Consider the following 25577-nt stretch of genomic DNA (forward strand, 5'->3'; position numbering starts at 1 on the left):
CGCGTATTTTAGGTTTGCAACTTCTTTAATATTTTCACTTCACTATTTTCTACAGATAACACAGCGTCGCATAATTATTATATTATTATAATCACTGTAATTACTAATAATTGTAACACATAATTTGTAAACAGAATATTCCAATGGAAAATATTTCCCGTTGTCAAAACAGCTGACAACACCCCTGCCAACAGCTCTGTCATACGGGGTTTTTATTATATTTACGATGTATGAAATACTACGTATTTACTCTGTAGGAGATAATACTTCACACGGACACACTCACACCAAAGCACACTTCGGGTCTCATTTGGTGCAAATAGTACTGAGTAAAATGTATGGGCGTACATGATGATACTGAGTATTCGTACAACGTATATACACAGTTTATACGTAGTTTGGTCCCGCCGGGTACTAAGTACGATCTGTAGTCAGTACGAATAGCCGGCCGGGTAATTCTACCGTGTGTCGATATCGATATTTCCAACGATATTTCTCCAAAATATCGCGATGGAATCGAAATCGATTGGAATATCGTGGAGACTTGGATAAACAACGTCACTGGAAAGTGTGAGTGAGATTGTTGACCGTGTGTTTTTCCGTGGAAAATCTTGAATTTTCCCCATTAGAACCAGCACAAAAATGTTCTCATCGAGTGAACTTACCCTCTATGCAATTCTCTGTGTCATCCTCATTGAGAATGCCTTTGAAATCTACCTTTCTCTGCGACAGGTAATCCTAACCTCTTTTGTTTGTTGTCCCGGAAAGGATGATTCAATGGGCTTTCCCTGCAGATTCGCGTCTACAGGACCTCCCGGACAATTCCTAAGGAACTGAGCAGCGTCATCACCGAGGAGACATTCCACAAAGCACGGGTATATGGTCAAGATAAGGAAGAATTTGCTGTATTTCAGGCAATCATCACACAACTCCTTATTGTCCCTCTTGAACTCTATTTGGGCTTCTTTGCCTTCGTTTGGGCCCTATCGGAGAACTTTACCGCCAATGTGGGACTAGATAGTTCCAGTGAGATCTACGTGAGTTGCATGTTTGTTTTGGTGCTCAATTGCATCAATTTCTTCAAGGATCTCCCCTTCAAAGTTTACAAGACTTTTGTCCTGGAAGCACGTCATGGATTCAATAAACAAACTCCTGGATTCTTCGTCAAGGATCAATTGAAAGGAATTGCCGTTGCCAGTGTCATTTCCCTCCCAATTGTGGCAGCTGTTGTTGCTATTGTTCAACGTGGCGGGGAATTCTTTTTTGTCTGGCTGTGGCTCTTTACGAGTGCAGTCACGCTTCTGCTCATGACAATCTATCCCAGTGTAATAGCGCCCCTTTTTGACAAGTACAAACCCCTCGATGAAGGTCCCCTGAGGAAGAGTATTGAAAACCTGGCGGCATCCCTGAAATTTCCCCTGGCTCAACTGTACGTCGTTGAGGGATCCAAGAGAAGCGCCCACAGCAATGCCTACTTCTATGGCCTTTGGGGCTCCAAGAGGATCGTGCTCTTTGACACTCTCCTTCTGAACAAGGGCGCTGCCTCCGATGAGGGCCTCAAGGAAGAGGAAAAGGGCAAAGGATGCGAAGATAGCGAAGTTCTTGCAGTTCTCGGACACGAATTGGGCCACTGGAAACTCGGACACATCACCAAAAACCTCATCATCATGCAAGTTCATCTCTTCCTCCTCTTTGCCGCTTTCGCTTTCCTCTTCCGGACTCCCGTCCTCTACCAAGCTCTTGGCTTCCCTGAAGGTCTGCAACCCATCCTCATCGGCCTCCTGGTGGTCTTCACGTACGTCCTGGCACCCTACAACGCCATCATCAACTTCGCCATGACCATCCTCTCCCGGCGCTTTGAGTACCAGGCAGACGCCTTTGCGCAGAAACTGGGCTTCGCAGCCGAATTAGGCAAGGCTCTGGTGAAGCTTCACGTGGACAATCTGGGTTTCCCAGTTTACGATTGGCTCTACTCCGTCTGGAATCACTCCCATCCGACCCTCCTCCAGCGACTGGCACGACTATCCGGCGACAAGAAGACCAACTGACTTTGTACACTAAACACGATCTTTAATTGAAAATAAAAATCTAATACACTTAATTCAGTCGTCCGTCTGGAATTTGCGCAGGACATTGAGCAGGAAGTGAAATCTCGTGGTGATTTGTTCTCTCGTCCTGTCAGCCATCAACTCCACCAATCGCTCAATCACTTCTTCCTCTGAATCCAATTCCCCATTTATCACCTCCAGGATCATCTTGTCCTGGTCCCTGGTCCATGTCACGTCCTCCTCCACCTTTTCCACCTGAAAACAACATTTTTTTTTTTATGACTCAATGTGCATTTTTGCCTTATCATCTTCGTAATCTTTCTATCTCTCTACTAAGCTCTGTGAGATATCATTCAAAATGCTTCTGCATTTATTGGAATTAGTCACAGACAACAGAAAATTCCCTGTATAGCCGATCGGCCGCAAAGTTTCACAGTGATGGTCTCTACACATTGGGAGAAATTTTTGTGAAAAATTGCTTTTTTGAAGGAAATTACCTGCAGCAGGGGGACACGTCAAATTTCTGTCAAAAACGCAATTTTTGACGAAAATTGTTCCCAATGTGTAGACGCCTTAACAGAAAAGTTTTTTAGTATGCGAAATTCATAATTATTTTAATATTTTTGGCAAACTTTATTAAGTAGTTGTGATAATTGTGATCCACAATGAAGAGAGCAAGGACAAATACCACAATCGCAAAGAAAGTGGAAGCCGTCGAGCAATTTCAATACTAAAAATCGTTGATAATTTTAAAAAATTACATGGACTAGTGCGACCCAAAGTGTCAAATTTGAAACCAAATATGGACTATAGCGAGATTCTACTGTATATCTTGTTAAAAATCCATAACACTTTTATTTCATAATTTGAAGAAGAAAAAACAGACTGGAAACCATTTAAACGGCAAATATCTGTTTCATTTTTGAGGTTATTAATCAAATTCTATTTATCGCAGCGAGATTATTGAAAAAAAATTCTTAAAAGATACGATTTTGCCAAACGGAATGGGCATCATCCTTTTATAATTTTGAAAAGTGATTATTTGAGGTTATAAATAATCTAACCTCAAAAAAGAAAACATCCCAAAGTAGTAAAAAGGTCTCAATTTAGTACAAAACTCAATATCTTCTATTCGTATTACAAAATTATAATCTTTTCCCTCCACTGTAAAAAAAAACACCCTAGAAATATTTTAAATGACTAATATTTATCTCATTTTAAAGGTTATTAATTAGATTCTCTTTTATCCTAGCGAGGTTATTAATCGAAAATTTTTCTAAACGACATGATTTTGCATAACAAAATTATGAGCATAATGTCCAGCGCACAATAACTTTTGTTTGTAAATATGTTTTCAAAATTTTCTGTAAGTATGAGTGAGATGACTAGATCTAGATCTCACTCACTCTCATTGAAATGTCAAAAACATGTTTACAAAACAAAAGTTATTGTGCTCTGGGCATAATTCTCATATTTAATAAACAATGATTATTCCAGAATTTGAGATTATGAATTATTTAACCGAAAAAAGTAAATTTACAAGGCTAATGCAAACTGCATGGATTTCTTAATAACTCCAATCCTTTTATTTCAAAATTTGGAAGAAGACACCCTAAATAATTCTCTTTTGCCAATGTCTGTTTCATTTTTGAGGTTATTAATCAGATTCTCACATTTAGTATAGTTATACCAGAATTTGAGGTTATAAATAATCTAACCTCAAAAAATAAAATCACCTCATAACACTAAATTTCCAAGTTCAATACAATTACAAAAATACAAAATGCAAATTCCCATATTAAAAATCCACAATTATTTTCTTTTCTCGGAATAAAAAGAGAATCCCTAAAAATAATTTAAATTATGAATGTTTGTTTTATTTATTAGGTTATTGATCAGATTTTCTTTTATCGTAGCAAGGTTATTGATTAAAAAAATCCTCTGAAAACTGACATAACTTTCTCGCATAAAATATTAACTTGATTCTCTGAAGAAAAATGTTTATTCTAAAATTTGAGGTTATCTGTGATCTAACCTCGAGAATTTAGGTTATCTCATAAAAATAAAATGTTCTAATTCAGTGTATACATGATTTTTCCTCCAAAATTTTAAAATCTAAAAATCCTTTTTGTCCAGAAATTTACAAGCGTTCTTGATGAAATTTGAAAATTTAGGATTTGTTCTGTTTTTGAGGTTACCTTACACAATTAAATTCAACTTTTTTCCAGATAAATCCTTTTTCTTGGGAATTTTTTTTGATTAAAAAGTCCTCCATACGAAAGATTGAGAGATTTTGTCATACAAAAGGTTCGGAATTTCTTCAGGTTAGTCTTTACATAACCTAAAATTTTACAAATTAATCTATTGACGAAAAAAAAACAGTAATGTCCAATATCTCGTTTTTTTTTTAAAATTCGTATAATTAGCGTTTTGTAGAAATTTTTGATCAAAATCGACAAAAATATCCGATCTAAAATTTCTTTGAATATTCAATGAACTAGATTCTATCCAGGCTTATTTCAGTATTTGAATTATTCTTTTAGATCACCTAGAAAATCAGGCAAGACTACATTCTCTCACTTATGGCTAAGAGACTTTCAGTTTATAAAAAATTTGGGGTTATGTGTGACTTAACCTATAAAAGCTCTTTCTCATAATACGAATTTACCAAGTTTTAATTCCAATATTTTATGAAAAAGTCTGTTTCCTAATTTTATTAAACGTAATTTAAATTGCCAGGATATGCACTGAGAGAAATCCGAAAAAGTTAATAAGAACATTCTGGAAAAGTTAATTTTACCCTGCAGTATTGATCCGAAATCGGTGTAAATATTCCCCTTTTTAGATGTATTTAGGGTTAAATTTACCCTTTTCATGTTAATTTTACCCTTAAAAAGGTGTAAAAGTAACATTAAAAAATGTTGATATATTTTTACACCCGAAAAGTGTTAAAGTTATGAGGAAAAAAGTTAATCGCGCACCCTCTTTTTTCTCAGTGTGTTGTGTTTTATATTTGATTAAAAGTAACCTTTTAAAAAATATATCATTTCTTACGTAGCATTTGATAAAAAAAAAATCTACTCGATAAATTAGAAGATTCTTTACTTGAATTTTTGAGGTTAGGCTTAACATAACCTATTTTTTCTTTTGTCAATATATCAAAAAATCTAATTTTCCTTTAAAATGTTATTTTTTACAATTTGAAAGCCCAATTGAGCACATTTTTTAATAGATTTTTCTTTAAAATTCACCTTAAGTTTTTTAATTTTTATAAAAAATTATAAAATCCCAGAAATATTATAAAATATGCATATGTTTCTGCAATTCGAAATTTTAAAATTTAAGAATTCTAAATCGCTTTCTAGGTTCATGAAAAATTTATCTAAACCTCAGGAAAAAAGATCCTACTTACGCAAATATTTTCAAATTTCAGGTTAGGATTACCATAACCTAAAACTTTTTGAATTATTAACCTATTGACCGAATCAAAGAGCATTCTAAACGTTCTAAACACGAAAAGAAAAGACAGAAAAAAGGAAGCAGAGAAGGAATACTGGGAGAAAGAGCACTTTTTACTTGAAGACATTGATTTCCGTTAAAAGCATTTGGGAACTTACCTTTTCAGGAACTATCTCCTCCTTTTCCTCTTCCTCTTCTTCCGGTGGCTTCTTCTGCCTCACCCTCCGTGGCTTGGGCGGCTTCTCTTCGGCCGTCAGAAACACTTTTAATCTCCTGGCCATTTCAATGGCTGAATTCGTTTCCGGTGGCTTTGCAGCTCCTTTCGTTGTCGCCCTCTTCGGCGATGTCGGATTCTTCTTCCCACCCGTTGCTTTTTTTGGGCTCTGCTTACCCGATGAACCTTCCTCTGCGGATTCCTGACATGCCAGCACCATTTCACTGGTGATTGCATGCGGATTGAGGCGATAGGCGTGCATCTTGAGAGTGGCATAGTCACAGAGTTTAGCTGGACTATCTCCAGGACTCTTGCTGGATGATTCTTTGGCTCCATCGGTAGCTGATGCATCCGACGGACCAGGATCTGCATGATCTGATTGCTGGAGTCTCAATCCTTCTTGAATCTTTGCATCCCAGGCATGTTTAATTTCATGGACGCAAGCTGAAGGACTTCGTTCGCGAGATTCTCTATCCTGTCGATGATCAATCTCCTGACTAGCCAGGAAAGACAGTTCTGCAGGCAGAAGAACACGATTCCCATAGTATATCCTGCCCTGCATGTATTTAATGGAGCATGGTGAATTTTCAAAAGGATCCTTGAATCTCTCAGCTTGAATATCTTCTGACAGATTTATCTGAGCCATTTCCTCATCCGTGGCATGTTTCCTCAGTGAAATCACCTCAAATTCATCATTGTCACTGGCCGGAGGACGTTCATTGGGGAAGAGCTGAAGGAACCAGTCCGTCAAAAGTTGATTCCCCTTGAGCAGTGGCAGGAATTTAGCCTTGATCTTGTCCATCGTCAATCCTTCTTCGCGTGTCAATTCGCTGAGGCTGGCATAGATCTTCTTGAGTTGATTGGGTTGCTTGGCAAAGTAGATATTGATTTTTGTGAGGAGCGTTTGCATATTGGTCAAGATGAAGTGCTCAAAGAATTTGCCCACTTGAGCTGCATGTCCGGGCAGGAGAAATGTAAGAAAGAGTTCTGCCAATTCCGGATATTCTGGCAAGAATAAATCTTCCAGTTTGTAGTACAAATCAGCCACTTCATCCTTTCCAGGCTTAAAAGTGTTCAGGATGGTTAGAAATCTCTCGAATTTGTCAAACTGTTTGGCTGACTTGAACGTACATTCGACTCTCTCGAAGAAATTCCACGAGTAAACTGCCACAAAATTAGGAAAAAATCCTTATTATAATCTTTACCAAATGAGGATTCTTTTAAAATTAAAGAAATACAGTCGAAGTTACTAGGAAACCTTATAACAGCGAAACACCCGAGAATAATATTACCCAAGAAACAAAAATTCTATTTTTAGAAATATTTTTTTCTTTTTTTTTGCTAATGATGCGTAGGGGAAAGCGGGCTACCTTCGGACGATCTGTACTTCGCACATATAATTTTTTTTAAATGTGTTATAAATGAATTTGGCCCATTATAATATTATATTTTAATAGCTAGTCCAATAGCTCAAATTTTCAGAAGAGTTCAATGGGTGAAATCCATAAGGAATATTGAAAAAAAATCAATTGTCCGAAGCTTGAGTCGTGCGAAGGTAACGCGCTTTCCCCTAAGTTCCTTTACTAACGTAATAAAAAAACAAAAAAAAAGATTATCTAATAATTTTTAGATTTTAATCGACTGAGACCAAAATCGAAAAGATTAACTTTAATCCTGAAGGCTGGAATCAACATTAAGACGGCGATGGACACATGGGAAAGGGGAGGGAAGGTAAGAGTAAAAAGACGAAATGAGAGGAAAATGAATTGAATTGAAATTGAAAAAAATTAAATATTTTTGAAATGAAAGTGAAATAAATATTGAAATGATAAATTTAGTGTTTCTGAAAACTGCATTTCGTTCAATAATAAATCAATGGAGTGGCCTTAGAAAAATTTATGTCTATATTGAACCAAATTTCCGATGCTTACGCTGGAAAAATTCTTGAAATCGAAAAGAATTTTAAATGAAGGTAAAATAAATATTGAAATGATAAATTTAGTGTTTCTGAAAACTGCATTTCGTTCAATAATAAATCAATGGTGTGGCCTTAGAAAAATTTATGTCCATATTGAAGCAAATTTCCGATGCTGGAAAAACTCTTCAATATGGACATAAATTTCTCTAGTGTGTAAAGGCCATAAGAGTAGCTTCAGTGAGAAAAAATCGACGAAATATTTTTTTTATTTATTCGTTTTGATATACCGGGCTTTTATTGCCATTTTGTACATTGTTCATTTTACAAATGTATTATATTCGGTTTACAATGTTTCGTGAAAAATGTCGATTCAGACGCTTCAATCATTTGAACCAGGCGGGACCCGAACTCACAACTGTGACAGTCGAGCCGGGGATCACACCGCCTAAGAGTCGAACGCTTTTACCAATTGCACCACGGACCCCCTACCGTTCGATGAAATAATTCGTCAATAAACAAAATGATTGTTTGAGTAAAAGATTTGGACCTTTGAATGATCACTGCCAGTCAACGTACCCAGCGTGCACCAAATGCTAACCCATTTCAGTTGAGCTAAAAACAATATATCGACGGCTCCATTCCATACTATGGTAAGTCGACTTAGCTTTATATTACTCCGAGAGAAATGTTGTCCTTGGGACCGAGATCTACAACTGGTGAAAATTTGGTGATCATCCGGTGTTTGAGTAACGAGATATTTGAGACTTTCGAAAAAAAATTACACAGGCTGCATAGGAAATCACCAACTTCAAATGGCTCTCCTGAAATTTTGTCATTCCGAGATAGCATAGTATGGAATGGAACCGTCGATATATTTTCAGTCGTACTCTGTTAACCTTAAAATGATCAGCACATTATTGCTGATCATTCAGCAAAAATATATTTATAACGCTGTTTTTTTCAGCTAACTGTGTTCGCTGGGTAGTCAAGAACATTCGTATTTTATGGTAAAGATAGACTTCTAGCAAAGCAGATAAACGGGTCCCACTGACATTTTTAGACTGTAGCGTCAAAATGAATGACAATGTATATCGGCAAATTATCCTGGAGGTCCAAAGCCCTGGGCGTACAAAAATTTGGGAAAAGTAACGAAGGTTTCAACAAGACTCGATACAGTTACAGAAATCACGAGCTAAACAAAATTGATCAAAAAATCGTTCCGTGTTCATTTCCAACACAAATTGGAGTCCATGCAAGTTTGCAGATCTGCTCGACTTTTCCGTAAAGGACACTTTGTTGGGTAAGATCGAGACCAAAAACTACCGAAGTTCCGATAAGCTGAAGGCAGCCCTTCATCGTGATAGTGTTCGCATTTCGGACGCTCACGTTCGGACAGTCTTTGCGATGTGTTTTTCGGCTGACTTCGGGTCGTAGGCGGTGGCAAAGGTTTTTATATAGCAAATTTTAAATAGAGTCTCAAAGATCGAAATATTTCTGGTCGTTCTTTTCGTTCAGACTAATAAAATTGGTTTTAGTATTAAAAAAATACAGCGTTTTGCAAACTCCCACTTCAATTGGCAAAATCTATTTTAGGAGGATCTGAAGCAAAATGTAAAAAACTGAAGAAGGTTTAATGCACTCAGATTTTTAGGCTGGCCATTAAGAATTAGAAGTCACGGGGAGCCCATTTTATTTTTCAGGGAACTCGGGGATCCTACAGATTTTTTTCAGAGAGCTCAGGGAATCCATACATTTTTTGGGGCACCTGGAATTCGAGCCACTCTATTTGCTTATGAATAATCCTTTATAGCGAAATGCATAAAACTTAAATTTCGACCAATGTATGCATTCATCAGTGTTTCCAGAATATTTTGAAAACACTGAAAATAGATCCGTTGTCACAAATAAACTTCTTCCGAAACCTTTTTCAACTGAATTTCTTTTAAGAAAAATTAATAATTTGCGGTAAAAAGTTGTACTGAGTAACAGTTTACTCAACTCACTTTTTTCCAGAGCTTATTTTCTGACTGCTTTTTCAAATTGGTGTATTTTTAATTAAAACTAAAATCAGCTTTTCCAAAATTCAATGAAAAGCACATTACTCTTACAGAATAATAATACAGAATACAGAAAAATGGTATAAAGAATTCAATTTCTCGAAATATATCAAATAGTAATTTTTTAGATTATTCAAAAATCATCTTTGAGTTGCAAAGTGTAAAATTTTCTATAGACATGTGTTTATTAGAAATTTCTTAGATATTTTGGAAGCTCGGGAAAAAAGCTTTTTTGTTACAATTTATACCAATTTCCCATATTAGGAAAAATGTTTTTTAAGCATTTATTTTCCAAGTATAATATTTTTTAAAACAATTTTGGAAACATTTCACTTTGCGCTGTGTATCAAAATTATATTAGGAATATAAAATATTTCATAAATGAAATAGTGGTTCCACAAAATTGGAATCACAGCGGCTCTTACCGTGAAGTTATGAACTATTCTTGTACTAAAAAGTTCTAAACCTTTCAAAGTGTGCAAATTTATCTTAATTACTTGAATCATTTAATAGATATCACAGAATTTCCAATATAAAACTAAAAATATTTTTAAGTTTATAGAAACGTAAAAATCGACATATAAAAACCAGAAGAGGAAGGTATTTTATGGAGAACTTCTTGTCGTAAATCCATTCCTTTGATTAAATAAGAGAACGCCTTAGATTTTTTTTAATTTTAATTGCAGTTTTTGTACTTTGTATTGCAAAATTGTGTTTTTCAGGTTTTTTTTTCAAAACGGTCGAATGAAATATAATTTAGAGCAATCATATTAGTTTTTAATTTTTATAAAAGTTTTTGATGAATTAAAAATCTCTCCGAAATTGCTAAAATTGTCCAAAATAAATAATATTTTAGTAAAATTTTTCAAAATTGGCGACATTAAAATTTATTTGAAATTTAACCAAATTTAAACTCTTTCGTAGTGATTAAAAAAAACATAAAAAGAAATTAATGGAAAAATGTTACTTGGGTACTTACCAGAGTCCCTCTGCATTTGATCATCGTTGCGTTCCGGAAGCAATAGAAGTCTGTTGCTGTCATGAAGTCGATGCTTGTGCCTCTTCTGCTCTGGCATTGGCTTCTCATCAATCAGCTTGAGCTTCTTGGGATCCTCCTGAATCTCTCCTGATTCTCGAATTCTCTTATCCGCTTGCATTTTTTCACCCAAAATCCTCACAAAAATGTCAAATTCACGAATAAAAGTGTAAATTTTTGATAATATTGTGTGTGCCTTGAATATTTGTAGTTTCTCTTCCAAGTCCTGACTATATTCCCTGAGGATTCTCTCGAGTTTCCTTTTTAAAACACTCTCACCATTTTCTTTGGTTTCCTGCAACCTCGTCTGTTCAATTGGTTTTCTGACACTTTCTGGGGTACAAGAATTTAGTAGTGTCCTCTCATTGATACTCACAATGAGTGAATTCGAGCTGAAGATTGTGATTTGTTTTTCTGGAGAGACTGTCAGTGTCACTCCAGTGTCTCCCTCAGATAGACTCTCCGCGGATAAATTGTTAAGATTTGCACGGTTTCTCTTCTGTGCCTGAAACTTCTGTATCAATCTTGCTCTTTTTCTCTTCTTGGCCAGCAATTCCCTTTCCTTCTGAGCCTTTACTTTTCTCTGGAGGATTTTACAGCACAAAAAAACAACAAACAAAATGTCAACATTCCAGCGATTAATCGGGTAAATGTACGATATATCGAATACCGCGCAAATAAAAATAAGGTTATGTTACCTTCTTTTCCGTCTGGAAAAATGTTTCCCAGTTCTTAGGAAGGGAACTAAGGGGCAGATTTGCCAACACCTGGTTGGGATTAATACTCTCTATCACATGACTCACGGGCAGGAGGCGATTATTCTCAAAATAGTACTAGAAGGAAGGATTTTGTTAGAATTTCGTATTTAAAATGTTTTTTTTCTCGAAATGTGAGATACCTTGACGGGATTCATAATTGGGGAGTTTTTCTCCCTTTCCAGGAACTTGTAGATTTGCCTTGGGGTCTTCCAGGGACACATGAAAAGGTTAATTTTATCACAAACTCTCCTCCGGCTGGGTTCGATGTATTTAGTCTGCTTCAGGGCTTGTTCTCGAAGATCTCTGTAAATTGTGTCGTAGAAATGGGCCATTGCCATGCCTTCGTGCCTGTGGAAGGTGTAATGGAAGGGCATAACGCGAAAAGGAATGCTAGGAAGGAGTTTGGGATAGAGGAAAACTGTTGAATTGATCATAAGATCCATTATTCGGGTGTTGAATGTTTTCGTTTTCCAATTTTTGTTGTTCCTATTGATTTCCCTGAAAAAATAGAGACTGTTTATTCCCAAGATGAATAAAAACATAACAAAGAATGAGGTCAAGATTCAAGATGTTTCAAGTAAAGGTGGCCAAATCGAACTGCCAGTGACGTAGATACTTTTACCCGACTGGTACAGTGTTGACAACTCAGATTTGTCAAACATTTGTAATAACAAAATAAGAATCGAATAATTTTGTAAAGATTAATTAATTTTCTTCATAAATGAAAATATATTTATTGTTCCTCGGCTAAAGAACTTCAAATAAGTATAATATAATAAATTTTGATTAAAAAAAAACATCTTTTTACTAATATGACCACATTGGGTATGATATTAAAATTGCCTAGGATAAAATATCATGCATAATATGCCATTAAACTCAATAATTTCCTTAAATCGAGTTTTCATTGTTCAATTTTAAAATTTAATCTTATTTTGCAGCTAATATGTTTAAAGATTATTAAAAATTGTACACTACTTTGTCAATTTTCAATTTTATTAAATTTTTTGAAAAATTATAGACTACACAGAAAAAAATCACAGCGTTCTAGGCAAGGCTAGCCTTACTGACAAATCTAATATATGGGGTTTTGGAGCACCATATTTCTCTTTTTAAGTCTCATTTTATAGTTTCCATATCTATAAAATGGTTTTTTCAACAATTTTATTTCCAAAGGAAAAGTAACACTTCAAAAAAAGTGAATTTTTTTTGATAGGTTGTTTCACTACAATGATAGTTCCAATGAGTGTATTAGGCTTATAAATAATACCTCGTTTGATGTTTCGACAGCAGTATTTTCAGAAACTGTTCTAGATTCAGAGGCATGTATCTTCACATTTGAAGGCAAATTTGTACCATATGCCTTGGAACAAATCGATATTGCTTTTTTATTTGTCTTTATAACAAGAAAATAATAACTTTTAATACTAAATGAGGTAAGCATTGGATCTTAATGAATTACAGTTTTTTGTGTAGTAAAAATTAAGATTTATTTTCGATTTTCACAGAAAATGGTGGCAATGTCTGAACTGCAGAGAGCACTTCGCCCCAGTGTATAGAATATTTAATTAACTTTCTCTATGTAAAAATTTAGTTGATAACATTTTTATAATTTTAGTTTAAAAAAAATAGACGACAAATTAGAATATTGGGATATAATTCCAAAGTGCGGTAAGTCACATCTTTTACATAGAGTTGTTGCGAGTAAATTTAAAAATTTAAAATGTTCCCTCCTGATCTGAATTACTCGCTCCGAAAGATATGCTAGCCGAGGGTAGCGTATATTTGTGTGACTTCCGAGTCAAAGTGAATGTCCCGTTGGTTGATGGGAGAGCACACGATGGACCACGAATCAATTAGTAAGTGTCCAACTCTCTAAGAGTGTCTATCTCGCCCCTCAGGAGCCCATCACCGACGCTGGAAAAGCCACAAAGAGGCCATAGCGCCCCAAAAAGGAAAAAGTGTGTGCTGTCCCCCCTGAAGTGCCCGAGAGAAAAGATCGCGATTAATATTACTCGATTAAAGTGCCAAAATTGTAATTTAAATAATAATTAATAATATAAGTGCGTTTGTGAAGAGAATTTCCCATTTTTTTTTTTTCCTTATTTTCCACGAGGAGGTCAGAGGCTACGTTTCATTTGGCGCCCAACTTTTTTCGATCCCACGTTTAAAAGCATTTTCTTTTGCGTGATGAGTTTTCTTTAAAATTTTGGTGTGCCTCTTGATACCTTCTCATTTTAATTTGGGAATCTCTATCACAAGTTTTTTCGCACTTTTTGCACTCGATCAATTCACTTTTTCCCACGTCTCTCCAGTGCATTTTGTGTGGAGATTGATCTTTGGGTGGGAAAAATTGATTCTCGGGCACAAGTGTCGTGTGATAATTTGTTTAGATATTTGTGGCTCTTGTGGATAGACACAAATCTCTTCACATTTTTAATTTTTCTCCAATATTTTATTGGAATTGGGCATTTTTTTTAATGTGTCTCACAAGCCGCATGGTGAACACGAGGTGAGCGAAAGTGTTGCATAAGAGGTCAATTCAGTTGCTTACACCGTTAGTTCAAAGAGAATTTACGGTACATCTTCAAAAAATTGATATCGGAAGATATCAACTGGAGCACATTTTGCGCATTTTTCTCTATACCTCGTGGCTCATCTCTTGTTAATTTTTTGTGTTATAATTTTTTGTAGTATTTGAGGGATTTTTTTTTCCATTTCTAGTAATTAATTGAAGAATAAAATGTTCGGTATACGATCTCCAAAGAAGAAAAGTACCCAAGGCAGCCCACCTTTAACAAGGTTGGCAAAGACAAAATCCCTGTCTAATGTTTCGGAGACCAGTGTGGAGAAGAATGATGAAATTTCACCAAGTGGTCGCGGTAGAGGATCACTAGCATGGAATGTGTCATTGGGAAAAGATACATCTTCTCGAATTGGTGCGGGGGGAGGTTCTCGTGCTGATGTGGGGGGATCTTCCGTGGCTGGTGCGGGGGGATCTTCAGTTGCAGATGCAGAGAAAAATTCTGCAGGTAATGCGGGGGGTTCTTCGGTGCCTGGTGCGGGGGGTTCTTTGGTAGGTGCGGGAGGTTCTTTTCCGGCTGGTGCGGGGGGAGCAATTCCAAAGAGGAAAGAGGATATTAGTGTGGTGGAAAACAGATTCCAGCAAATTGAGGGAACTCTATCACAGGTGGTGAAAACACTTGGGTTCATCAGTGAACAATTAGACCGCATGAAATTCCAGGATAATGTTAATCCATTTCCCACAAATACCCAAGGACTCGGTGCTACTCGATCCAACGAAAATTTGGGACAATCTATTGCGAATCAAACTTTCCGCCTAAAGGAAAAGCCATCAGTAAATAATATTGGCCAACTGGGTGGGGGTGATGGTGATGTGTTGAGCGTCCGTAGCGATCGCATTGGAATTCGGGATGATCCTATTCCTCCGTTAAGGGATGATACGGTTATACCACCGGTACGGAATCCGAACATTACGACAGGATTTTATAAACCTATTCCTATTAAAGATTGGGGAATCAAATTCTCTGGAGATAGTAAAGGGATGAGGGTGCAAACTTTTATTCATGAAATGGAGAAAATGGCTGCAGCTCAAGGTGTTTCGGTAAATTCCATTTTGTCCTCGTTGCACCTTTGTCTAACAGGAGATGCTCTTGAGTGGTATAGGGCTAGTAATCTTTTTTACAATTGGGGAGATTTTGCATTCGCCCTCAGATATACATTTGGGAGATCAGATTGTGACCTCACGATCAGGCGTAGGATCGAAGAGAGGAAACAGAAGGAAGGTGAAAGGGTAGGGGTTTATATCAGTGCAATGAAGTCCTTGTTTCGTGAATTGGAAATAAGACTCGACGAATTCACAGAAATGCAATTAGTTCGTAGGAACTTAACACCTCAATTTCGCGATGCAATTTTGTTGCGAGACTTCACCGCCCTTGATGAGTTGGAGTATGCACTCCATAAGGTCGAACAAAATATTCTCCTCGCTGCTACTGATCGCCCTAAGAAGGTTCAAGTCAATTCGGTTGAAACTGTTCCCCAAGTTGCAAGTGTTTCGAAATCCCAATCCACTCGATCTTCTCAATCAAGCCAAAATTCTCGCCAATTCAAACCTCGTAACCAGAACAATTCTCGTCAAAATTCGGGACGTGCGCCCTTATGCGTTAATTGTTATCTCGGCTACCATTCTGTTGAAAATTGTAGTCAGCCACGCCGTGCTCAGTTGTTATGTTATGGCTGTGGTGCTGAAAATGTAACCTATCCCAATTGTCCTAATTGTAGATCATCGGGGGAAGCGAGAAGGGAGGATTGAGAGGGGCAATTCCTCCTAAAGTATCTTCAATTTCTGTCCCTCAGGTGTTGGTATTAGATGATAGTGTTGACGTTATAGATTGTAATTATCTTTTTTCTTCCACTGGGAATCCTACTGATCTTTCCACCCCAGAGAGTATAGTTCCGTTAAAAGAGTGTTCACATGAAGACCCTCCACTAATTGATTTGGCGGACATGGGGGAGGTAAGGGGGGATGGTGGGCTTTTGATTGATTTTTCCGAAAGTCCAGAAAATGTATCCCCTTTGAAATCTTCCGTGTTATCCTGCGAACCCATGGTGTTTGAGGTCAATGACACTTCTGAAGGAACTTCCTTTCAAGGTGATCCTCGTCCCTATCTAACGGTCAAGGTTTTCGATCGTGAAGTAGTGGCTTTAATGGATACAGGGGCGACACAAACATGCTTTGGGAAAGGTTCGGGGGGAATTCTTGGTGAATTTCAAATTTCAATCCGTTTAAGTCCTAATCCTATCTTTGTAAGGACTGCGGATGGTGTTATGCACCATTGTGAAGAATTGGTAGATGTTCCATTCCAATATAATAATGAGACTCATCTCCTTTCTGCTCTGTTGGTCCCTGATTTGGCATCGCCATTGATATTGGGAATGAATTTTTGGAGAGCATTCGGGTTGAAAATGATTAAACCTATGTCGACTCCGGTTGTTAATGAAGTGGAGTTACCGTCAGATCTCATTCACTTATCCCAAGAACAGAAAATAATCTTAGACGAAGCTATAAGATCCTTGCCAATCACAACCTCGACTTATTTTGGATGTACTCCCAAGATTACCCACACCATCGATACAGGAGATAATAGCCCTGTTCATGAGAGGTGTTATCCTGTGCCTACTCATTTAATGGGACCTGTCGATGAAGAACTGGTTAGGTTACTTCAGTTGGGGGTGTTGAGGGAATGTGAGCCAACGCCGTGGTTAAATCCCGTGACCGTAAGGATTAAAAAGGATAAGAGAATTAGATTCTGTTTAGACGCTCGGCGTTTAAATTCAGTCACAACCCGAGATACTTTTCCCCTTCCCCATATTGAGTCTATTCTTTCGCAATTAACCGGTACAAGGTATCTTTCTTCGATTGACCTTTCGGAGGCGTTTTTCCAAATTCCTCTTGACCCAGAATCTCAATGCAAAACCGCTTTTGCCCTTCCAGGGAGGAAGCTTTATTGCTTTCAACGAACTCCATTTGGGCTCGTCAACTCCCCGATGACCATGGCAAGGTTGATGGCAGTAGTTTTGGGCCATGATTTGGAAAATAAAGTCTACCACTATTTGGATGACATTTTGATAGTCACTGAGGATTTCACTACTCACGTGGCTATGCTGAAGGAAGTCGCTCGAAGGCTTAGGGAAGCCAATTTGACAGTTAATCTGTCCAAGTCCCGGTTTTGTGTGGGGAAACTCACGTATTTGGGGTATGATCTTTCATCGGAAGGTGTGTCGACGAATACTGCAAAGGTCGATGCCATTCTTCAACTCCCTATTCCCAATAGTATCAAAGGTTTGAGGCAAGTAATTGGGATGCTTTCCTGGTATCGCAAGTTCATTCCTGATTTTGCGACAGTTATCGCACCATTGACTGACTTGTTGAAGGGAAAGCCTACAAATCTCAATTGGACTACAGAAGCGGATGAGGCGTTTTCGCGGTTAAAGCAACTTCTAGCTTCAGCTCCCATTCTTGCGACGCCTAATTATGACCTTCCTTTTCGCGTTAAAACTGACGCTAGCGATTTTGGATGTGGTGGTGTGTTGGTTCAAGGTGAAGGTGACCAGGAACGAGTCATAGCTTATATGTCTCGGAAGTTTACGTCAGCCGAACGTAACTATACAACAACCGAGAAAGAGTTACTTGGGGTAATCTACAGTATTGAAAAATTTCGTCAGTATCTTGTTGGGGCTAAGTTTCATCTGGAAACAGATCATTCAGCGTTGATCTGGTTACTCAGATTAAAGGATGCTAAAGGGAGATTAGCAAGATGGATTTTAAGTCTCCAAGAGTATGACTTTGAAGTCACTCATAGGCCCGGGCGAGAGAATGTGGTCCCTGACGCCCTATCACGTTGTTTTGATTTGAATTCGGTAGTTCAACTACAAGATAAATGGTATTCTTCCCTTTTCACCAAAATTACCGATAGTCCTAGCGATCACCCTGAGTTTCGTATTGAAAATGGAAGGTTGTACAAAAATTGTCGAATCAAAAATCCATTGGGGGTTATTGAGCATAAATGGAAGTTGATAGTTCCACGTGAGGATAGAGAAGATTTGTTGCGAAAATATCACAATGAACCGGTTGCAGGACATTTTGGGTTTTTCAAAACCTTTAACAGACTCGCTGAGTTCTGTTATTGGCCCAAGATGCGGCAGGATGTTAAGAAGTGGATTAAGAAGTGTGATGTGTGTAAAGGCTGTAAAGCTCCAAATACCACTCTCGCCCCATCAATGGGAAAACATGTGGAGGCCAAACGGCCGTGGGAATTTATTAGTGCGGATTATATTGGTCCATTAGTGCGCTCTTCCCATGGGTATACTAATATCTTGGTCTTATTGGACAAATTTACAAAGTTTGTCTTATTGTTTCCGTTGCGAAACGCTAAGACTCCGGCTTTATTACGGGTCCTTAATGACCATGTGTTCAATGTGTTTGGTTACCCTCGTTGCATATTGACGGATAACGGAGTACAGTTTGAATCGAGGGAGTTTAAAACCTTTCTTGAGAAATGTAAAGTAACGCATTACAAAACCCCTTACTATCATCCGCAATCAAATCCGACTGAACGGGTCAATCGCACGATCATTTCATCTATACGTGCTTTCATACAGCGCGAACACAAAGAATGGGCAGAACATCTGCATGAAATTCAGGCAGCCATTAATTCGTCCGTCCATGAGGCATCAAAATTCTCGCCGTATTATCTTAATTTCGGCCAAAATATGGTTACCTCTGGTGATCAGTATGATACAATCGATGTTAATGCACCTTTACCCGTCGATGTTCGGTTGAAGGAGCTAGCGAGTGCTCGTGGGGCTGTTGGCCCGCGTTTGCGTAAAGTGCATGAAGATTCGGCGCGTAATTATAATTTGCGTACACGTGACCATCAGTTTTCTGTGGGAGATCTTGTCTGGCGCCGCAACTTCCTGCCATCTGACGCGGCTAAGGGAACCCAGCATAAATTCTTTCGTTGGATTAAATGCCAGGTAGTGTCTGTGCATGGCAATACTTACCAATTACGCGATTTGAATAACAATAAGATTGGAAAGTATCATAAAAAGGACATTAAACCGGATTGAGGTTCTAAGTTTTTATTGTTTTGTAAATCGTCTTCCGATTTGATGACTATGTATCTGAAAGATAAGCCAATAGATTAAATATCAGGGAAATCTAATAAATTTTAGAGAATAGATCCTTGAAAAGGCGTAGACGTCGAGATGATCTCTTGTTTGAGACAGGTGAAATCTTCATAATTCTCGATCTTCTTGTGGTTTAAAATCGGGAAGTATTTAATGGGGGAGTTCGTCTTAAGTATCTCTTCGCTGTGGTCGGCCGCTACAGTGATCTCAATGTGAGAATTAGGGACGCAGGGGACGAAGATAAGCGTACCCTGGGGAAATGGGGTGGAGGTTGTTGGAATGCAGTGGGGCCGGTATCACTACTTTTCCTTCTTGGAAGGAAGTGCCTCCTGTATCCTGACTTATACTTTCTACTTTCCGTTCACTAGGTGGCTGTCCTAACCTTCCATTTGTCTTTTCCCCAATCCAAACCCTAGAAATTTCCGTTAAAAGCCAGCACAAGTATTCAATCTAGATCGAGGAAGTGGTCAAGAGTGTTTGAGCCTATGTCAGAAACATATTTTCGCGGAATGAATTGTAATTTACCACTCTCCAGTAGGTTTTTCTATCACAGAATGTATCTATTTTTCTATTTTTCCATCTGTATTTAAAAAAAAAAAAAAAAAAAAAAAAAAAAAAATTGAAAGTATATATATAAAATCTATTTATCTATATATAAATATATCTTCATCACCATGCTTAGGCATGAATACAATGCAAATTTAGCATCCAACTTTATTAAAATTTTCATATCAAATTATAACAGTCAAAGCTGTTTGAAAGTTCCCACTGGTAACTCAGTTACAAATACAGCAGTGGCAACAACTTTACATTAGTAAAGGGGGCTACGGAAGAAGCATCCCACTATGTGGTGGCGCTCTCAGTCAATCTAAATTATTGACAATGTCTTCCATCATTATCAGAGTTTCGCATAGACGAACTTCTCATGTTTCTTTCATGGTGAGCCTGCAAATTTATAATCATCAATGCGGGGCCCCTATGGTCTAACGCCATTGGATGGTAGCCATCCAACTCTAGATAACAGGCCACATTCTTTACCTTGCATTTCAAATTCAATTAAAATTTCAGTAGGAATTAGACTTAACTTTGTGAGGAGAGGACTTATTGGTCACGTAAACCTAGAATTCGTTCCAATGCGATTTTTCCCCGTAAGATCAATATTTGCTTGGTTCCGCTCAAGATCATATGATCCGAAATAGTAGCGATACAAGTGCATTCCTCTATGCCAAATAACCTACCCCGTCCTCAAAGTGCCTCGTGAAGGGGTTGCGGAATTTCGTGAGTGAGGAGGTTTGATGGTTTGGCTAGTGGTGATTCCAGGTGACCCGGTTGGGGGGATGCTATACCATATGCTATGGTTAAATTCAAGTATCTACTTTCTGGGAAGTACTGGGAATCAAATGGGTACTATAAAAGGAGGAGTTGCCAGAGGCTTTATCTGATGATGTCATCGAAATCGAATCAGAAGTTCGAAATATATGGTTTCGGTTTTAGTTTTAGTTTCTATAATATTTTTTTATGGCGCCCATATTTTCATTTTTTTTCTTTAGTCCACGTGACCCCATTTTTCTTTTTTTTCCAATTTTTTTCTTTTTCCAAGTAAGGGGAGATGTTGCGAGTAAATTTAAAAATTTAAAATGTTCCCTCCTGATCTGAATTACTCGCTCCGAAAGATATGCTAGCCGAGGGTAGCGTATATTTGTGTGACTTCCGAGTCAAAGTGAATGTCCCGTTGGTTGATGGGAGAGCACACGATGGACCACGAATCAATTAGTAAGTGTCCAACTCTCTAAGAGTGTCTATCTCGCCCCTCAGGAGCCCATCACCGACGCTGGAAAAGCCACAAAGAGGCCATAGCGCCCCAAAAAGGAAAAAGTGTGTGCTGTCCCCCCTGAAGTGCCCGAGAGAAAAGATCGCGATTAATATTACTCGATTAAAGTGCCAAAATTGTAATTTAAATAATAATTAATAATATAAGTGCGTTTGTGAAGAGAATTTCCCATTTTTTTTTTTTCCTTATTTTCCACGAGGAGGTCAGAGGCTACGTTTCAGAGTATAACATGATAAATGAATGAACAATTGAATGGATTTTACCACAATTAAGACTACAGTTATCAAAAAAAAAGCAAATTTTAATCCAGAATAGAAATTATACGAATAACGAAAAAATTCCGAATATCGTAAATATTTATCTCTCAAGTATTGTAATATTAAAAAAAACTTGTCAGAGGCGAGAAAATATCAATTTTGTCTGAATAAATATCACTTCGTTGGCCAAATTTCATCAGGTAATGACACTTAATAGGTTTCGGGGCATGAAAATTGATTAAAAAACACAAAACTCTTGTAAATGTGAAAATATTGGATAAAAATTAAGTCATATAAGATCCAAAATAGTCGTAAAATTGTACTGAAAGAACCATAAGGTTGAAAATTCAAATGTCACCTTAAATTTATTTTCTGAATTCCTCTTGATAGTTAAATAATTTTTTTTGAAAAAAACTTATACCTAATATATATATTAATGTATCAATTTTAGAAGAATGTATATTGGTATGTGTGATAGAATTCTTGCCAGTGTTGAAAAAAAAATAACTTAATAAATTAGTTTTTTGTTAATAAAATCTGTGAAACGTCATTTTAACATTTTTTTTTGTTTTTTCTTAATTTAACACAAAACAAAAAATGTGGAAATCTTAATGGGGAAATGGATTTTTGAGTCCTTAGAACTATTGTAGAAGTCTCTCGAAATTAAAGAAAATTAATATTTGCTTTTTATTGAGAATGGCTCAACTCGGCATTTTATATCAATTTGGTATTCTACGTGATTTTTATGCTTTGAATTATATGTTATTTTACTTATTCTGAGTTTTTCCAAAAAAACAATGAGTATTGACTGTTCTGACACATTTCGTCGGCTCCGAAGAAGACTATTGTAAGTCTAAAAAGTAAACTTTACACGAGAGAGCTTAAAAGTTTGACAGCTAAAATTTATTTTTAGTAATTTCACTGCAAATAATATACTTTCAGCTTTTGAAACTATTGTATCATATTTACGCATTGAATATCTTCTGGATAACTCTTCCGTCTCCTTTGGGACACTGGGTACCCATGGAAACAACAATTTTTTTTAGACTATCTAGAATCGATAAAAATCCGATTCTTCTGGATAAGTACAAACTATAAGGATATCCAAATCTAGGATATTTTTTGCAGGATCCTAATTAACTCCTGAGCTTAGATATTTTTGGTCAAAAATCGTGAATTTTCAATTTTCTGCTTCCTTGCAGATATTGTGACTTTTTTGATATTTCTAGACCCGAATAAGGAGAAACCTCTCGGGGCAGATAAATATGATGACTAGCAATTGCAGATTACATAAATTCGAAAAACAATTTTTTCTTAAATTTTCAAAAAACTTGTTCAAACTTTATGGGTACTCTCATCCGCAAAAATCTAGAGGTCAAATGTAAGGTTATCCCGCCAATGGCCGCCAATTGCTTTTTGACACCAACCTTGTAAGAAAATTCCAAGCGGGAGCGACATTTTTGCCAATATGGCCGATAATTTTGACATTTGGCAACGAGGGAGATTGCTTTCAAGTAAGTTTTTCCTATTCTTCCGGATTTTGGTGAATTCTGATTGTCCAGGAAGTGTCTTTTATGCTTTTGAGAAAGCTTAATGTGTCTACAATAACATCGTGTTGAGAGAAATGTGTTTTAAAGTGTTATGTGTAAAATATTATGAGGAATCTGTTTACAAGCAGGAACAAATTTTTGATTTTACCGGATTTTACACTACAGAGAGGGTCGTTCAGCCACCTCTAAACAGCGTCTGATCATATGGTCGTAGAAGAAAAACTTTCTTGTCTCATCAAATACAGCACCGTGAGAATAGTGCCAAAAAATTTTTTCCTAGTTGAAACGCCCTACTGGACATCCCACAAGATACTGGTCAATAATTCACCTTGTTTTAGTTATCAACATCGTACAGGAGTCCTTTGACACGCACAAATAGTTTACAAAATCGATAATATTGGATTTGGGAAAATTGAAGTTTGTATCCTTTGCGTTCTTTTGGGGACGAGAGTACCCATGAGTTTTCCAATTTCCCAGAGGAGGAAAAAATTCTTTCTCTGTAAAAGTATCATATTTGATAATATGACAATAAAGTGAGTTTTACTGAAATTCGTTCGCTGGATATGTTGTGGTCCGGAAAGAGTTAATCCTTTGCAAAATTATTCGATCACTATTTTTCTATTACAAATGTTAGACAAATCTGAGTTGCCAACACTGTCCCAGTCGGGTAAAAGTATCTACGTCACTGGCAGTTCAATTAGGCCCGCTTATACTTGAAACATCTTGGTCTATTGAGCACTGCAAGAGATGCTTCTCTCAACTTACTCGATTTCCAGTTGATCTTCCAATTCTCTGACGTACTCAGTATTCTCTTCATTGATCACATCCATTTCCCTCTTCCACGATTCGCAGAGTTCAACGGCTCCTTGGAGATTAATTGCATTGAATGTTGAGTTCCTGTTGCTTTTGGCAATATCCCAGAGTTCTGCCAACATTTTCCTGGGTTTCTCAGCCGATTTCCAGAGATGGGGATGCGAGTAGGTCTGCACAAAGTGTTGAGTATTGAGTTGTACGTGCATCCTAAGTTGCTGAGCTAGAATCTGCCGCTGGAAGTCAGTAAATCCAATTTGACCTGGCTCAAAGATCTCTACTGGCTGAACTTTGGCCATTTGTCGGTACTTGAGCTCAATTACTTTCCGGTAGATCTGTTTGGGAGAGTCCAATGCTGAGAAACTCATCACTTCCGTCGAGCTATCTGAGTGAGTGTCTTGGAGATTCTCAGGTTGTTGCTCCTCTTCTTCCATGTCCAGGGAATTTTCCAACACCGTTGACATCTCCAGGACATCATCTCCTTTGGACAGATCCTGGTAGTTCTGATGGTAAACGATAGGAGTTGACTGAGCAATCATGTTGAACGGCATCGTTGGTTCAGGAGAAAGTTCCACTCGGTTTTTCTGATATTTAGTCGGTGTGGGCTTTGTTCTTGCACCACCAGCTTCTTCTTCGTCTCCACCGACGGCTGGGCAGAGGATCTCAGGATTGCCATCATCATCAATCCCATCGAAGAGTTCAGCCATGAGATCACTCAACTCCTTCCGGCTCACTTTCACCTCTCGCAGTTCCTCCTTGTCCAGGGGTATCTGATCAGCAGCCACATATTCAGGATCTGCCTCATCGTCCTCCTCATGGGTTTCCGTCGTGGTCAGCGGCCGACGGAATTCATTGAGAAACTCCTGCCAAACATTGTCCATGTCGCAGTCGAATTCGTACATATCCGTGGTGATGTCCGGAGGCACAAAAGTCTCCTCAATGTCCTCAATGGTGGTCTTTGCCAGGGATACCTTAGACCTGGTGCCCAGAGCTGGTGGTCTGAAGGGTTCCTGGGACTTTTTGTTGGGAGAAGGAGTTGCACAAACCTGAGGAATCTTGAATAGTCCATCTTTTGTGTACTTTATGCTGTCATCCCCATCTGGAAGAGGCATGGAATCTCCTCCGGGAGTTGCTGGCTGGGAATCCATGTCAGAGATTGAGGTATTTGTGTCATCATCTGAGTGAAAATCCTCCTCAGAGGGTTTGTATTCCTCATCATCCGTATCCTCGTTCAATTCCTTTGTCATCAGCACTGCAGTCTCTGATTCCTCTTCGGGAGCCTTCAGAGTTAGTGGGACAATAGCCGGAAGTTGCTTATTGAGCTCCTTGGCCTTCAACCTGGTCAATTTCGGCATTAAATCTGCAGATTCTGTCTCCACTTCAACTTCCTCTTCAACCTCTGCTTCTGCCAATTCCTCTTCTTTCAGCCTCACCATCGCAAGCACATGATCATTTGACACCACTGTCTATCTCAAAATATACCCAAATCCCCGCGATAGACGCAAAATCCCCTTTGAATCTCATCCTGGTCAAAATCCTTAAAGAAAATCTACCACTTACCTTAAGAATCTTCCTAATCTCATTTGGACCGAGATTTCTCGAACTTTCTGCTTCCAAGTCCTCCTGCACTTTGTCCTGAACTGCTGGTTTATCTTCCGGTACCCGTTTCCTGGCAAATAATCCAACATTTTACTCATTCCGGAGAGATAAAATCCCAAACAAAACTTGCCTTTTAAAACGTCGTTTTTTCACGGGTAAATTTGTGCAAATGGTCAGTTTATTGTCAGAATCACTAGATAATTCATCCTCCACTTCTTTGCTATCACCTTGAACTTCACTTAACACAATTTCAGGCATTTTTTCACCCGGACCATCTTCCCGCACAAAATCACTCGCCATTGTTTACAAATGCGTACTGCGATCAGCTGT

General features: G+C 37.8%; 2 protein-coding genes across 4 annotated transcripts; one reads left to right on the top strand and one right to left on the bottom strand.

The window, feature by feature from the left end:
• Positions 1–438: 438 nt before the first annotated feature.
• Positions 439–2101, top strand: LOC129802806 (CAAX prenyl protease 1 homolog). Its single transcript, XM_055848907.1, has 2 exons — positions 439–732; positions 795–2101. The coding sequence occupies exons 1-2, from the start codon at positions 643–645 to the stop codon at positions 2046–2048; spliced, it is 1344 nt and encodes a 447-aa protein (XP_055704882.1). The 5' UTR covers positions 439–642; the 3' UTR covers positions 2049–2101.
• On the bottom strand, positions 2050–25576 carry LOC129802795 (uncharacterized). Of its 3 annotated transcripts, none has more exons than XM_055848895.1 (8): positions 25378–25576; positions 25209–25317; positions 23604–25114; positions 11631–11976; positions 11431–11565; positions 10676–11315; positions 5666–6885; positions 2050–2303 (listed from the first exon to the last, which is right to left on the bottom strand). In XM_055848895.1, exons 1-8 carry the CDS (start codon positions 25545–25547, stop codon positions 2103–2105), a joined length of 4332 nt encoding a protein of 1443 aa, XP_055704870.1. In that variant the 5' UTR covers positions 25548–25576; the 3' UTR covers positions 2050–2102. The 3 variants fall into 3 exon arrangements, with proteins under 3 accessions (XP_055704870.1, XP_055704869.1, XP_055704868.1); XM_055848894.1 differs by having other exon boundaries at positions 11631–11988; XM_055848893.1 differs by having other exon boundaries at positions 11631–12003.
• Position 25577: the final 1 nt, after the last annotated feature.

Source organism: Phlebotomus papatasi, chromosome 2 (assembly GCF_024763615.1).
Source record: "Phlebotomus papatasi isolate M1 chromosome 2, Ppap_2.1, whole genome shotgun sequence".
NCBI lineage: Eukaryota > Metazoa > Arthropoda > Insecta > Diptera > Psychodidae > Phlebotomus > Phlebotomus papatasi.